The sequence below is a fragment of the Danio rerio genome, chromosome 13 (genome assembly GCF_049306965.1).
Source record: "Danio rerio strain Tuebingen ecotype United States chromosome 13, GRCz12tu, whole genome shotgun sequence".
Taxonomy (NCBI): domain Eukaryota; kingdom Metazoa; phylum Chordata; class Actinopteri; order Cypriniformes; family Danionidae; genus Danio; species Danio rerio.
Genome location: NC_133188.1, coordinates 42,753,128 through 42,768,809, shown reverse-complemented (window position 1 = coordinate 42,768,809; position 15,682 = coordinate 42,753,128). Strand labels below are relative to the sequence as shown.

The following is a 15,682-nucleotide window of genomic DNA, read 5'->3' as shown; positions in this document are numbered from 1 at the left end:
GCTAGCTTTGAAAATACACTTTACAATAAGGTTGTATAAGTTTATGTAAGTTAATGCATTAACTAACAGAAACAAAAATTAAATAATACATTTATTACAGTACTTGTTCATGTTAGTTAATTTTAATACTAGATTGAAACTAGCTCTATTACACTTTTATGACATTTGACCCAAATACATGGTACTCTAAGGAAGGAGGACTTACCCATGGAGGAAAATATTCTTTGGGTTGGAAATACATGGCATGTCCGTGACTCTGTCCTTCTGATGAGTGGTCAGAGTGATCGGCCTGTAGAGCGAATCCTGCCAGCTGGAAATACACTTCCTCCTGCTGTCGGCATTCAGAGCGCAGGACTCGCTCACGAAGGTCATAGTAGTACAGCTTTCTCGCTTTACGCTCACTGACAACAAAGAAAAATACAGTAACAGAAAAATTAACAATATAAACTTGCAAATATTATATATATATATATTATTATTATTTTACAAACAATAACTGATTTGATGGTTAGTGTTAAATATCTATATGATTTTACATGCTGACAATAATCAGTTTGATACATTGTTAAATAGTTTTGAGGGAAAATCATACCTGTTTTTAGTATTAGCCCAATTAGACCAGTTCTAATAATATAAAAAATCAGCTGAAGGTAGGACATTAAAATAATGGTCAATATTACTTTAAAAAACACATTGTCCCACTGCATTGCATTGCATTGCACTGCAATAAAATAAAATAAAATAAAATAAAATAAAATAAAATAAAATAAAATAAAATAAAATAAAATAAAATAAAATAAAATAAAATAAAATAAAATAAAATAAAATAAAATAAAATAAAATTAAAGTAAATAAAATTAAATAAAATTAAATAAAATAAAATTAAATAAAATTAAAAAATTAAATAATTAAATAATTAATTAATTAAAAAAATGTTTAAATAAAATAAAATAAAATACAATTAATTAAATTAAAATACAGAAATAAAATAAAATAAATATACACCACATTCAAAAGTATGAAATTAATTAATACTTTTATTCAAAAATGATGCCTTAAACTGATCAAAAGTCTAATTCAGGATAGTGACATTAATAATATAACTTTTATGAAATCAATGTTGTACTTTTTTGTACTCTTCTATTCATCGAAGTATACACAACTGTTGTCGTGGGAAGTACATCCTCAGCAGGGAATCAGCATCACGTGATACTGAAGATGATCCTCAAAATTCAGCATGAATAAATGAACTAATACCTAAAATCTATTATGCAAAATAGTTAATCAGAACTAATTATATTACCCTAAATCGCTTTATTTGAATCAAATAATTGAGCCTTAGAAAGGAGAGAATAGAATGTTTCTAGAATTCAGAACAAAGCATATTGATTAAAAACTACATTTCGAGCACAGTTTATTAGCTTTAAAGTCAACTATACTTTTAGTAAAAGCATGCAAGACTAAATACAGTATGACTAAGTAGGCAAGACTAAATGTAAAACGTTTCACTTGGTTAAACTTACTGAGCTGTCTTAAAAAATGTGAGTCAATTCAACTTCTCAGATTCTTTGTTTCAACGATTGTTGAGTTTCACAATATGTTTAACTAAAACTCAACATCATAAGTTGAAACAAAAAATCTCTCTAAGTTGAGTTGGCTTTGAGTTTGTAAGTTTAACGTTTTACAGTGAATGTATTCATTTGTGACCCCTGACCACAAAACCAGTCATAAGTGTCAATTTTCTGAAATTGAGATTTATATATCACCCGAAAGTAAAGTAAACAAGCTTTCCATTGATGTGTGTGGTATGTTCAAATATTACAATATTTGGCAGTGATACTATTTTTTAAAAAATCTGGGTATCTAAACATTGAGAAAAATGCCTTTTAAGTTGTTCAGAATAGTGCTTAGTAATACATATTACTCATCAGAAATTGAGCTTTTATATATTTACAGTAGCACATTTACAAAATACTGTCATGGAACATGATTTTCGCTTAATATTCTTTCATTTTAAAAATTGATAATTTTGACCCATAAAACATTTTTTTGTTTATTGCCAAAAATCTATCTGTCCAACATATACTCTCAGAAAAAAAGATGCACGGTGGTAAAAATAATGTTCCTTAAGGACAAGTTTTGTATCTTTGTAAAAGTTCTACCTTATTTGGTACAGAAAAGACCTCTTATGATACTGTTCTGTGCCTTTTATGGTACAATTGAAATTAAGTATACACTTGTTCTCATATAAAAGGTACATAAGTACTGGACAACTCCTTCTTTAATTCAATATCTATGAAAATAAAGATTACTGGAAAGGCAAAGTGATTTTATGAATGATTTCCATATTAAAACATGAATCATCATTTAAAAGCATGTGTTTAAAGAGACTCATAAACATTAATTATTAAGTTCTACAAAACAACTGGTAAAACTAAACTATAGGTATTGTAAACTAAACATTTAAGGCATTTTTAATAAACATTTGGTAAGCATTTTACGATAAATTCTGGTATTTTAGTATTGTAAAACTAATCAAATATTGTGCATATCTCGTTACAATACTTTTGCATAACTCTATTTCTTTTTTATAATTTAGTAAATTAAATGAACTTTTAAGTGATTACAAAGGTATTGTGTGAAAATTGGAGAGAGAAAATATTTTATATTGTACATGGTAGAATGCATTTCTGTAACATTTTAGTAAAAAGTGTTGTGAAATGTTTAACAAAAATAGATCTTTTGATTTATCTTAAAGTATTTTTTATTCTTTATTGTATATGGAAAAGGTGCATTTTCACAAAATAGACGTTTTTTAAAAACATTGTTTAAAAATGTATGAGATGTTTTATATTTAATAAAAATAAATTGACACATTTTGGATATAAAGTAGCAAAATGTCTTAAAATAGTTCTTGAAGGAACACATTTGACACTGATAAGGCACAAAGTGTCTTTTCACTATAGTGGTACCTTCAAGGATCAGATTTGTACCTTTGATGAAGGCACAATATTTTATCAGCAAGTTTTAAAAACCAAACGAATATTTTGGTTTCCCATGGTACAAATCTTTGGAAAATGGAAAATGGAAGTTTTTCCTATGGAAAAACTTTATTTCTTTGTCCTAAGGTAAATTTCTGTCCCATAAAAAAGTACTGCCCCAGTTACAAGGGTTTGTCTTCTTTAATACAACATTGTACCATTTTTTTCAGAGAGTTAACAGAAAACAAGTGGTTTTGTGGTCCAGGGACCCAATTAGTAAAGACTGTCTTCAAAGTCTCCACATGAAATGAAAGTTAAGTTTAGTTTCATTATGAGCAGTTTCAATTACACCACAACCAGACGACGAAGACGAAAACTAGCTCTACTTAATAAAAAAAAGCTTTCAAACCACATCACAAGCACACTCAAAACAGCCTGGATTAAAACTAATGAAGGAAAGAGGCAGAGAAAAGGATTCCTCCCTTCAAACATTTGGGAATCTCTGGCCTGTTTCTTACCAGATGAGTCTGCCGTTCTCCACATAATACTGGACCTTCAGACAGAGCAGGGGAGGGATGGACCTCCTGTGTGACCCCTGCTGAGAGAAACAACAGGCCTGACTGGGTTACTGTGGCAAACCCCTCATTATCAACTCACTCCCACATCCCCACCGGCCTTCACTATTAGTGTTTATCTTTACATACTGTAACCGCCCTAATGACTGCAGAGGACATGGAGGGGCATGGCAAGCTGTTTTTACCAAAGTTATAATAGTTTTGGATTTTTCATTAGCTTTATTTTGTTTTGACGTTTCGTTTTCAAATTCAGTTAGTTTTAAACAGTTTTTAGAGGTAAATTTACTAGCTTTTATTAGTTTCTATGTTTTGAAATTGCTTAGTTTAGTTTTATTAGTTTCAGTATTAGTTTTAGTTTTTTTTTCACCTGTTCTCAAATTCGATCTCTGTGTACTGTTCTAATAACTGAATAACACAGGAAATTGGTTCATTGCGAATCAGAGGGGGTACCAGGCGTGTTAAAAAAAAAGTCTTTGTGGATAAGAGTGCTTAATGGAGACGTGAATCATTTCAAATGATTCAGTTCGATTTGGTAAGCTAGTTAAAAGTTTAAAAAGAATGATTCGTTCACGATCAGGATCACTAATACGCAAATGAAATGCATTATTGGATACAAATGTGCTAAAGTAATACTTTTAAGTGTCTGCTCTGTTCATAGTTAATGCTGTCACCATGCTGCGTTGTTTTTGTTGCAGGAGCAACAGCGAGGACTGACTAGAGGAGGACTGGCTTGATCTGGCCAATGGCAGCAGGATTACAGACTCTGAGGTGCTGTACAGCTCAAACACCTGGCATAAAACTGGCATTGCAAAGTAAATAGATTTACTTCTAAAAGGCTAATGTGTTCAATACATTTACAAAGACTAAAACGAAGGAGTTTTTGCTATAATTTTGTCGTTTTTATTTATTTTTATACTTATACAATATTATTTTTCTAATTACTAAAATGTCAATAAAAGTCACTTTGTTAAACTGTAGAGTTGAATTTTCAACATCAAAAGTTGACAGAGCAGAGCTCAAGGTCACATAATGGAATTCACAACCATAAATATACAAAAAAACACTTTTGAATCACACATATACAGAAACTGTCATCAACAAATATTTTTGACAGTGTAAGTAATGTACAACCTTTAATTTTCATACCTCTTTAGATACTACTAATTTTTCCATGAAGTACTAGTACTTATTCATAAGCAACTAGAGTTTGTTCATTAGGTGCTAATGCCTCTTCAAAAAAATTTACTCCTGTCAATTGATACTAGTACCTTTTCTTTAGATATAGGTACTTACTATTAGATACTACTGCTTATTCATTAGATATTTATACCTATTTACATGTACTTTAGAGTAGAGCTACACAAAATATAGTTTTAGCATCGATATTGCAATGTGATCATTCGCATCACGAGTATATGCAATGCTGAGTCTGTATTCAAGTGTTTTTGAGGCATGTGACTGCATGAGGGTTTTAAGCATTTAGGCATAAGAAATTGTACTGTTTGTAACTTTGACAAATGAATAATGATCGATTTCATTGAATTGTTTATAAAATGAAGACTAAGCAGTATTATTTTACATTTGATTGTTCAACTACTGTATACCAGAATACAATAAAACGCTACTTACTTATTTCATCTGTATCTTTTTCTTTGTCAAATTTATCTATGCTTGTAGATTGCTTATTATATTTTGTGCACTACCCTACAGAATCATTCCAATCAATCTAAAATGATAAATTCTTTTCAAATAGCAATTCTAAGCAAGTGAAATTGTAATCATAGTGCAATATATATATATATATATATATATACACACACACACATATACATATATATATATATATATATATATATATATATATATATATATATATATATATATATATATGTATATATATATATCGCAGAATAATAAATATTGCAATGTTAGATTTTTACAATATTGAGCAGCCCTACTTTAGAGTCTAATACTTATTCCAGTGATAACAAAGACTAATTTTGGTCGCTCCTTATTACTGTCCTGTTTTGCATATTATGTAACTTTCATAATCATTAAATAAACTGGAGATTAGCTAGGTACTATCTCTAAATTTATCCTTGCACCTTAACCTATGTAGCTACCTTATATAACCCAGTGTTTTTTAGGTAAGTGCACTGTAGGTAAACAAATGTACATGCATTTTAAATTAAAGTCCATTAAATTCATTCATTCTTTCATATTACTTTGGCTTAGTCCCTTTATTCATCACGGGGTCACCAAAGCGGAATGAACCACCAACTTATCCAGCATATGTTTTACACAGCGGATGCCCTGCCAGCTGCAACCCAGTACTGGGAAACATCCACACAGGACACACTCATTTACACACATACACTACAGTCAATTTAGTTTATTCAATTCACCTATACCGCATGTCTTTGGACTGTGGGGGAAACCGGAGCACCCGGAGGTAACCCACGCCAACACGGGTAAAGCATGCAAACTCCACACAGAAATGCCAACTGACCTAGAAGGGACTTGAACCAGCAACCTTCTTGCTGTGAGGCGACAGTGCTAACCACTGAGCCACCGTGTTGCCCGAAAATAAAGTCCATCTAAAATGAAGTCCATCTATATCCACCACTGTTAATATATTACTATAGTAAGAAATTTAGCACTATTTTACATTAATATCTATATATGGAATATGGAGTCATGAAGACAAATTCTTAACATTATTTGAACCTTTTTTTAAATTAAAGGTTTGAAAAAGGTTTTAAACTTATTCAAATGTAGAACATAGCAATATGGTAACTCTTTAATTCTTATTAGTACTTATAAAATACATAATCTGCATGATCTTAAACCCATACCTTAATAACTATTAATAAGCTACAAATTAGGAGTTGTCTTAGTTGATTGTTTATTATTAGCGAGAAGTGTCTACCTTAAAATAAAGTGATCATAATTCCATAACTTTTAATATATTATCAGTTATTCATTAGGCGCCAGCACTTATTCTTATGCTTTTGGATACTAGTACGTATATCATTTAAATGTTGAGAGTAGTTTGATTTATTTATTAATACAAACAAAATCATCAAAAAGCTTAAATACAGCAGTAAAAAATAAAGCAGGAGTAATATTTCTGTTCAGGAAAATGCATTTAAATTACTGCAATTAATGCTTCATACTTAATTTGCATGTTCAAAAATAACATTTCAGAAAGCTTGAGGCACTAAAACAGACTTGCAGGTCTTATCAGTTAGTTTGAGAAGTGGGATGATATATACAGTTGAAGTCAGAATTATTAGCCCCTATTAAATATTAATATTAATATGAAATATTTCCCAAATTATGTTAACAGAGCAAGGACATTTTCACAGTATGTCCGATAATATTTTTTTTTACTGGAGAAAGTCTTATTTGTTTTATTTCAGTTAGAATAAAACCTGTTATTAATTTTATTCGCCCTTTTAAGCTATAGTTTTTCAATAGTATACAGAACAAACCATCCTTTTACAATAACTACCCTAACCTGCCTAGTTAACCTAATTAACCTATTTAAGCCTTTAAATGTCACTTTCAGTCTTAAATATTATGTATTGTCATCATGGCAAAGATCAAATAAATCAGTTATTAAAAAATGAGTTATTAAAACTATTAAGATTAGAAATGTGTTGAAAAAAAATATTCTCGCCAGCAAACAGAAATTGTTTATAATTAAAAAAAAAAAAAAAAAAAAAATATATATATATATATATATATATATATATATATATATATATATATATATATATATATATATATATATATATATATATATATAATTTTGTTTATTTATTTTTATTTTTAATGACTTTACCAGAGGAGTCTTGCTTTGAATACCATGGTACTACCATAACATTTTTGTAATGCTGTCTAATACGTTTGACACTTTTTGGCAGAGATATTGATGTAAACAGACATGCAAAAAAAAAAAAAAAAATAGCAAATTTCAATGTAAAAAAAAAAAAAAAAATCTGTGAATTTTAATATAAAAAAAAAAAAAGTAGCAATGGATGATCCAGGATTCATGGATAGCTCACCTTCCCAGAGTCCTGCTTCCACTCCTTGGGGAAATACTTGGCAAGTTTCTCTTCCAAGTCCAGAAAGATGTGCTCATTGTCTAAAGCAGCCCCAAAAGGACACACAGGAAACAAGCGTGAATGCTCTCAGACCGCAAACAATGGCATCATGAATTCATGCATGAAATCTACCCAACAATGACCTCAATTAGGGAGACGGCTGGAATGAAAAGACCCGTTCAGCCATTGGGTGAACGAAGGCCCCGGCATTCATCAGCCTTAACCGCAGACAAAACTTAGCACAGTAAAAAAAAAAACTAGCAGTCTCATGCCAGAGCGATCACGATTGCAAAAGAATTCGGGCGCTTTGAGCAAATCGTGTAAACACTTGGAAAAGGAGCCTTGTGCAAGAGTGGAATTAAGACGGTTCAAATAAATGTCACAATGGAAAAATGAAAGGAGATTTAGCTAAGACCAATAATTTATTGTTATTTCCCAGAGTGTTTTGAAACAACATTTTACATCCTTTCATGCGAGTGGGCTGAATGATTTATTCAGTTTATCAGTGGGATTTCATTCGTATTTATGGGTATTTGTATGTAACGTATATTTAAATTATCATGTTTTGCAAGATGCAAATCATAACTTTACACTTAAGAGTTTAAACATAAAATCATGTTTTTATATTTGACTGAATAGATTTATATTTATTCTTAATAGCAGTTGAATTTGATTGAATTATATCATTTTAAAAATTTTAATTTTTTGCATTAATTATTCATCTTTGCTAACATGATTGTTTAAACTTTACAATAAGGATGTATTAGTTAATGTTTTAAGGCATTTACAAACATGAACAAACAACCAACAACTCATTTATTACAGTAACTACTCATATTTGTTAATAATAATAATTCCTTACATTTATAAAGACAGTCAAAGCACTTTACAAAATGGGGGATCTCCTCGTTCACCACCAGTGTGCAGCATTCACCTGGATGACGCGACGGCAGCCATATTGCCAAGTCAAGTCAAGTCAATTTTTATTTATAAAGTGCTTTTAAAGACACCAAGTGCTTACCAAAGTGCTATACACACATACACCATCTAAAACGAAGGACAAATACAAGAGATACATGACTCTCATATGGTATTAAAAGCTAAAGAGTAAAAATGGACAGAAAAAAGAAATAGGATCTTAACGGTCTACAAGCTGTATAAGGCCTAATAAGTTCCAGCGTGGAACAGCCAAAAGTAGCTGATCAGCACATCCACTGTAAGTGCCACATATAGCGCCAGACAGCACACTACACACCAGCTGATTGGTGGAAAGGAGACAGAGTAATGAACCCAATTATGATTTGGGTTGGTTAGGAGGCCATGATGGGCAGAGGCCAGTGGGCAAATTTTGGCCAGGATGACGGGGTTAAACCGTGACTATTTTTCGAAGGACATTCTGGGATTTTTGTGCAAACGAAGTATAAAAGTAATTTAGTAATGTGGATTTATATAGCGTATTTATTGTGTATAGCCTTACACTCAAAGTGCTTCACAGTCATCAGCTATAGGTGGAGTGGAGAGACAGTAATACAGCCAATTTGGTGGATGGGACCATGACAATGGGGTTATACGCCGGGCTTAATTTGTGCCGGAACACGCCGAATCAAGCACCTATGAAGTCTGATCCGGCACCTCATTTTACCAATCTCCCTTCTTCAACTGCCCTCCTCCCCCGTTCGCTGTTCACTTTCACTTTCTTCCATGACTCCCCCAACCCTCTTCACTTTCGTCCAAAACACCCACCCCCCCACTCATCACTTTAGTCCGCGACACCTCTCCGCCATCCAACGTTCTGCCATCCAACCACCCCCCCCCCCCCCCCCATGTATCCATTCTTTACCCCTGCTAACTTCACATCCGCATCTCCTTCACTAAATGAGTCAAACTCTTTCTGACTCACTGTCTCTCTAACTGAGGCTCATCATGAGGAGGTTGTGACCCTGTAAAGATCTCTCTATATATTGCTCTCTCCTGCTGCCTCTGCTCCTTGAAGTGATGAATCATGGTAAATTCCAGGCTTAGCAAACTTAATATGACTCGATTCCAGGCCTAGGGGTCGTCGGCCCTCAAATACACAAAAACAAAGACACCCTTGTCCAAGACGAGAGTGATACAAAACCGTTACAAGGTATTCAAGAACCTGCTATGAGGCTTTTGAATAAGGGGTTGAAAAGTAGAGCAAAAAGAGTCTAAATGAACCAGCACATCTTCAAAGATGGCCTGAATGAAACTGCTAAACAACTGGGAAACACCCAGTGTTGGGCACGTTCCTTTAAAAGAGTTACAGGTACTAGTTACTTCTCACAAATAGTAACTGAGTTAGTAGCTGAGTTACATGTTTAAAAAAAGTAAATAATTATCAGGGAAAGTAACTATTGTGTTACTTTAAGGAAAATCTAATTTGTCAAATGACTATAAAATAAATATAAAACATTGTGCACTAATCCTCAACTATCCGCAACTAATCCCCACCTGTCCTCAACTATATATCCAGATGTTCTTTTGTTTAATTCTGTAATAAGTAATAAGTGTTTCGGTGAAGAAAAATAAAGTTTTATTTGCTTTGACGGCGTGACTTCGTCTTCTCCTTTTGTAGCAGAGCCTTAGTTATCATCTGTGTAGCCACTACTTTTGTGGTGCCATGTGATGATGTGAAGTGCTTTATTAGATCAGTATTACTTGTCACCGACACAGTGAGACCTTTTTTTCCTGGACATAAGTTGCACGATACATAAACATTCTTGCCTTTCACCTCAACAAAGGGAAAAGTAGTGCTTATATTTTCAGTTTGCAATTGCTACCTTTCAACTTGTAAGATTTGTCATCGTTCAGACTCCTGGTCGTGGGTGTGTGCCACTGACTGTGAGTGTGCTTTTGTGAACACCCGCCCTACACTGGCTCTGATTGGCAATCAATTGAAATGTACTCTATTTAAGCCAATCATCACATTCTTAGTTACATCACGTTCATAGTCAGACCAATCATCATCATTGGTTGGTTATGTGTCCCGCCCCAGCCCCGAAAACACATACACACACACACACACACACACACATGGCAGAGAAAGACAGGTCCTATGGCTGAGAGAGACACTGCTTGCATGAAAATCACTTCTGTGTTCTCAATCATAGTAATGTGCACCTTTTTGACAGTAATGGTAACGGTGTTGTAACGGGGGAAACAGTAATTCTTTTGATTACTTATTACTGAAAAAAGTATCGCTGTTAGTACTGTTCCCATCACTGGAAACAGTAAATGCTACATTAGATTTCTTTTTGTTTGACAGTAAAATGAAGTTTGAGTCTTTTAACCATTATGTTATTCAAAATGTGTCTTGTGGTTTAAGCTTTTGCTTTTGAAAGGTTTTGGTGAAATAGTAATGAACAGCCTACACTGTTACAATTTATGTTATCACTACACTCAAAAAGCACTTTACTGTACTGAACTATGAATTGATAAATGCTGGATAATTACTGTTTATTATTAGTTAATGTTAGTAAATACAGCACAATAACCTACATTAACTACTTGTCCTGAATTTTTAAGTGTAACCAAGAAATCTAATTTAAATATATAAACACACTGTTTACAATTTCCTGTAGAATCTACAGTAACTTACTGGAAGCAGTTCGCCAGTAACTTACTGTAAATCAACTACACCAAAAAGCATGTATTTACATTTACAGCTGCATTTATCATGCTGTATATCTAATAATATTATATTTATAGTATTGTATATCTTTTCTGTATAATGAATACAGTAATTTTCAGAATGCAACTTTAAAATACAGTAACATACTGCCTAACTGTCCTACAGTAAAATACTGTTCATATTATAGTTAAATACTATGTTGTTTACAAAATCATGAACAGTGTTGCCTTTTGCTGCTTGTTCAGATTACTTGTTCAAATGAGCAGAAACGATGCAATTCTAACATTTTTAGACAAATTATTTGCATTATGTTTAATCCAATTAAACTTGTAAAAAAACTGAAATTAGAATAAAAAAGTTAACATCGCTTTGTGTTGAAATTGAACTTGTGTAGTTGTTATGAACGTGTACTTCCCAGCATGCTTTAAGATAAATATTTTGACAATAAAATATTATTATTTCCATAAGTTTTAAATAAAGACAAGGATTGTTTGAGTTTATTGTCCACAGAGTTGAAGATTCAGTAAAGGATACCAGCATGCATAAGAGTAGTGTTTATGAAGGTAAAGTTTATGAATTTTTTTTTTGTTTTAGTGTAAAATGTACAGTTCTGCTGAGATTTCATTCATTGTCTTTTCGGCTTAGTCTGGGGTCGCCACAGCGGAATAAACCACCAACTTATCCAGGACATTTTTTACACAGTGGATGCCCTTCCAGCTGCAACCCATCTCTAGGAAACATCCATACACACTCATACACTACAGACAATTTAGCCTACCCAATGTACCTATACCGCATGTCTTTGGACTGTGGGGGTAAACCAGAGCACCCGGAGGAAACCCATGCAAACGCAGGGAGAACATGCCACTTCCACACAGACATGCCAACTGCCCCACCCGAGGCTCGAACCAGCAACCTTCTTGCTGTGAGGCGACAGCATTATCTACTGTGCCACCGCATACTGTACATAAAAAAAAATCATTGGGATGAATCAATACTTACTTTTGACTAAAGTTAATCCAAAGTAGTGCAGCTCTCTGACACCGAGAAGCTCGCAGACACGGTGAAACACATCTTGACCAGTTGCTTTCACCTTTGAAGAGAAAAAACAAAAACAGTCACACTTTTTATGTATAATTATGTATTTTAATGTATAATTCATCATATTAACAAACCTTTAACTAAGACTTTTAGCTCAATACGTTATTAATTAGCTTCAGGGGCGGACTGGCCATCTGGCAATTCTGGCAAATGCCAGAAGGGCCGGACCAATTTTTAAATGAGGGCCGTCCAGTTTTTTTTTTTTTAATATGTATTGTTCTTACGTGCAGGCAGCTTTTATGTCTTGCTAGATGTGATATTATGATGATGATAATAAAAATAAAAATAATAATAATAAATGTTAAGCATTCGGCCCAATTGGTGACAGCCGCCTGATTTCAAGATGGGCCGACCCAATCCGAGGTTACCCGGACGTAATCAAAATCTGGCCAGAATGTCATATTATTTCACCATCTGTACACCAAAATAAATAGTAAATGTCCGTTTCCGTGGGTGGGTTGTGTCGGTGTGGTAATGTTGGCTGATGTGGCTACAGTGCCAGGGCTGAATTTTTGTCCCAGTCCGCCCCTGATTAGCTTCTAAGTAAGGTAGTAGTTAGGTTTAAATAGGAATGTAAAATAAAATAATATTTTAAAAATGCTAATAAATAGTTAATATCTTAATAATAGCTAGGAAATAAGCCAGTAGTAAATAATGAAATGGTGAATTGTTACTTAAACTAAAGTGTTACTGGGAAAAAAAACACATACTGTAAGGAAATTATCAAGGTTTTCATTGGTTTCATACTGTAAACAGAACTGTGTGGGTTATTTCTTACTTATAAGACTAGTTCATCAAAACCACTTCTGCCATCTCTTCACAGACCGACTATTTCACTTCCTAGGACTTCAGAGCCACTGGTATTAATTCATTTTATTTTTTTGACTCTCAAACTGTTGGTAGCCATTTTATGAGTCCCTAAATATTATAGTATCAGCTAAAGATCGTCTTTGATATTTAGATGAAGAAATAAAAACACCTCCAGCTTGATCTGTGGATGGCCAAATTTTTATATTTGGGCTAATCTGTTCAGACAGATTAGATTAACAGCTCATCTGTCAATGTCATATTTCCTAGAAAAGAAAAGCTGAATGTTTACCCCCACTGTGATGTCCAGTGTCTCCTTGTTGGGAAGGAGGACACATACGGTCCTCTCTTGTTTGGTGGGGACAGACATGGTCTATAAGAGCTCATCCACTCACACATATACACACACACACACACACACAGAAACAAAAACACTGACACACACACACACACACACACACACACACACACAATCACACACTACGACTTGAATCTTTTTCTTCAAAGTGCTTTGCTCACAGGTATTGGTTCCTTCATTGTGAATATCTGCAAAAGATCGCAAACATAATTAAGACTTAACACAGCAAGGACAATAATGATATAGTACCTTTTTTATATTGCTCTAAATTTAAACAGAATCTATAACATAACTGTAAGGGTAACAAAACAAAACAAGAGAACAAACCACTCATTTAGTTGCTCATAAAGCCTCATTTCCCTAAAACGTATGGTCCGCTACAATACAGTACAGTATGCATTTATTTACATTAGCATTCATATGAACAAATTTGTGCATGAAATTTCTGAATATTTTTTTTTTTAAAACAGAATCTATATTTAAAAAGGGATTGGTTAATTGCCTTTATTTTAAAGCGAGTAAACCTGTTGCCTTAAAAGTATAGCCAGACATAATCTGCAGAAAGTTTTTGCTATTTCTGCGCAGAATTTTTATGCGGATTTATGCGGAGTGATTTTGGGAGTACTGTAACTAAAACCGTAATTTATAAAATAAAAATAATACCTTTTAACTTTTATTTCAAGAGTTCACACTTAGCTGATGATTGATTATAAAGCTTGTTTGGCATGCTGTCCCGGGAGGGAGCCCTGAACTCATAAGGTGCTCGAGCCCAGGGCTTCTTCCCCTTTGCAAGGCGAGAGAGGAGTTTGAGCTCAGGTAGATCTCGAGAACTCCCCTGCTGTAGTAGCTAATGAACAGATAGTGATTGCTCTTAAGAGATAACTACTTACAACTGTATGGGCATGTGCATGTTTTTGGACGGTGGAAGGAAACCGGGGAACCCGGGGGAAACCCACTTGAGCACAGGGAGAACGTGAAAATTCTGCACAGAAACGTCGACTATCTTAGTAAAGACTAGAACCAGTGACATTTTTGCTGTGAGGCAACAGTGCTAACCCCTGGGCCACCAATCTAGGAAAGAAGGAGGAATAGAGGTGGAAGGGGGGATTCTCCAAAACGAAAATGGCTGTGATATGGAACTTAGGGTATTTATAGTGGCTTAGGAATCGTCTGATTGGTGAATCATAAATTGTATAATGCAGGACCAGAAATCATCAGATCGAAATTAGTTTATAAATAAACTTCACTTAATGTTTATAATGCAAATCCAATTAGATCCACTTATTTCGAAAAGAAAGCTAGTCTCTCATATAATATATCTACTAAAAGACATTATTGCATTGTAAATAAATATTATAAGCATTTTCAAATTACTCAATAATATTACTGAAATTAATGTAAAAACTGAACAAAATATATAATTTACACACATTTACACAAGTAAATAAATAGACTCAATAGCTATGTTTCCATTCAAAAATGCGAATTAACTTTATGTGCGAAACAGGATTATCACATAAAAGACATGCAAATAAAGCAGCGTTTCCATCCAACGAGTCAAAGAGAACATAATCGTCACATCCTGATTATCTGGTGCCAAATATCACCAGTACAAGCAGAATTTTCTGCGATAGGACCAGCTGCGTGATTCTTTTCTTCATTTAACAAATTGCTTGCGCCTCAGAAGAGAATGCCGACATGCAATGAATGTGTGGTGGCGTTTGAAGGCGTAAGACACGGAGCACAGACGCTCTTGACAGTTCTGGATGTAATTAATAATATAATGACACTGAAATAGTTTTGTGTTAAAACTAGTTAATACTGAAATGTTTTACAATGTGCTCAGCTTGCTGGTTTGTCCATTCACGCATATTTTTTATCACCACACAATCTCTTATAACACGATCTTGAAAAAGAACAAAACTGCTGCAGTTTGGCAGATATTAGGGTATCGAAGGGAGAAGCGGTTAATTCAGACGAGGCAATTTGCAAATTGTACAACAAAAAGGTGACCGCAAGAGATGGAAATACCTCAAACCAAAGGTCGCACATACCGTATTCAGTTTCTGAACAGTTTAGGCACAAGCCAACAGTTTGAT

The 15,682-nt window shown here is 33.5% G+C and overlaps 1 protein-coding gene across 4 annotated transcripts in view; it reads right to left on the bottom strand.

Moving 5' to 3' along the window:
* The window catches only part of zgc:172136, a 40,352-nt gene that overhangs the window by 11,922 nt on the left and 12,748 nt on the right, over window positions 1-15,682 (bottom strand). For 2 of the 4 annotated variants that reach the window (XM_073919798.1, NM_001111187.1), the window contains 5 exons: window positions 13,518-13,771; window positions 12,320-12,410; window positions 7,627-7,706; window positions 3,500-3,576; window positions 206-401 (listed from right to left, as the gene is read on the bottom strand). In XM_073919798.1, coding sequence (XP_073775899.1) covers window positions 206-401; window positions 3,500-3,576; window positions 7,627-7,706; window positions 12,320-12,410; window positions 13,518-13,595 — 522 coding nt within the window. In that variant the 5' untranslated portion in view covers window positions 13,596-13,771. Of the gene's footprint in view, window positions 1-205; window positions 402-3,499; window positions 3,580-7,626; window positions 7,707-12,319; window positions 12,411-13,517; window positions 13,772-15,682 lie in introns of all 4 variants that reach the window. The other 2 variants (XM_073919797.1, XM_009307480.4) reach the window with 1 other exon arrangement.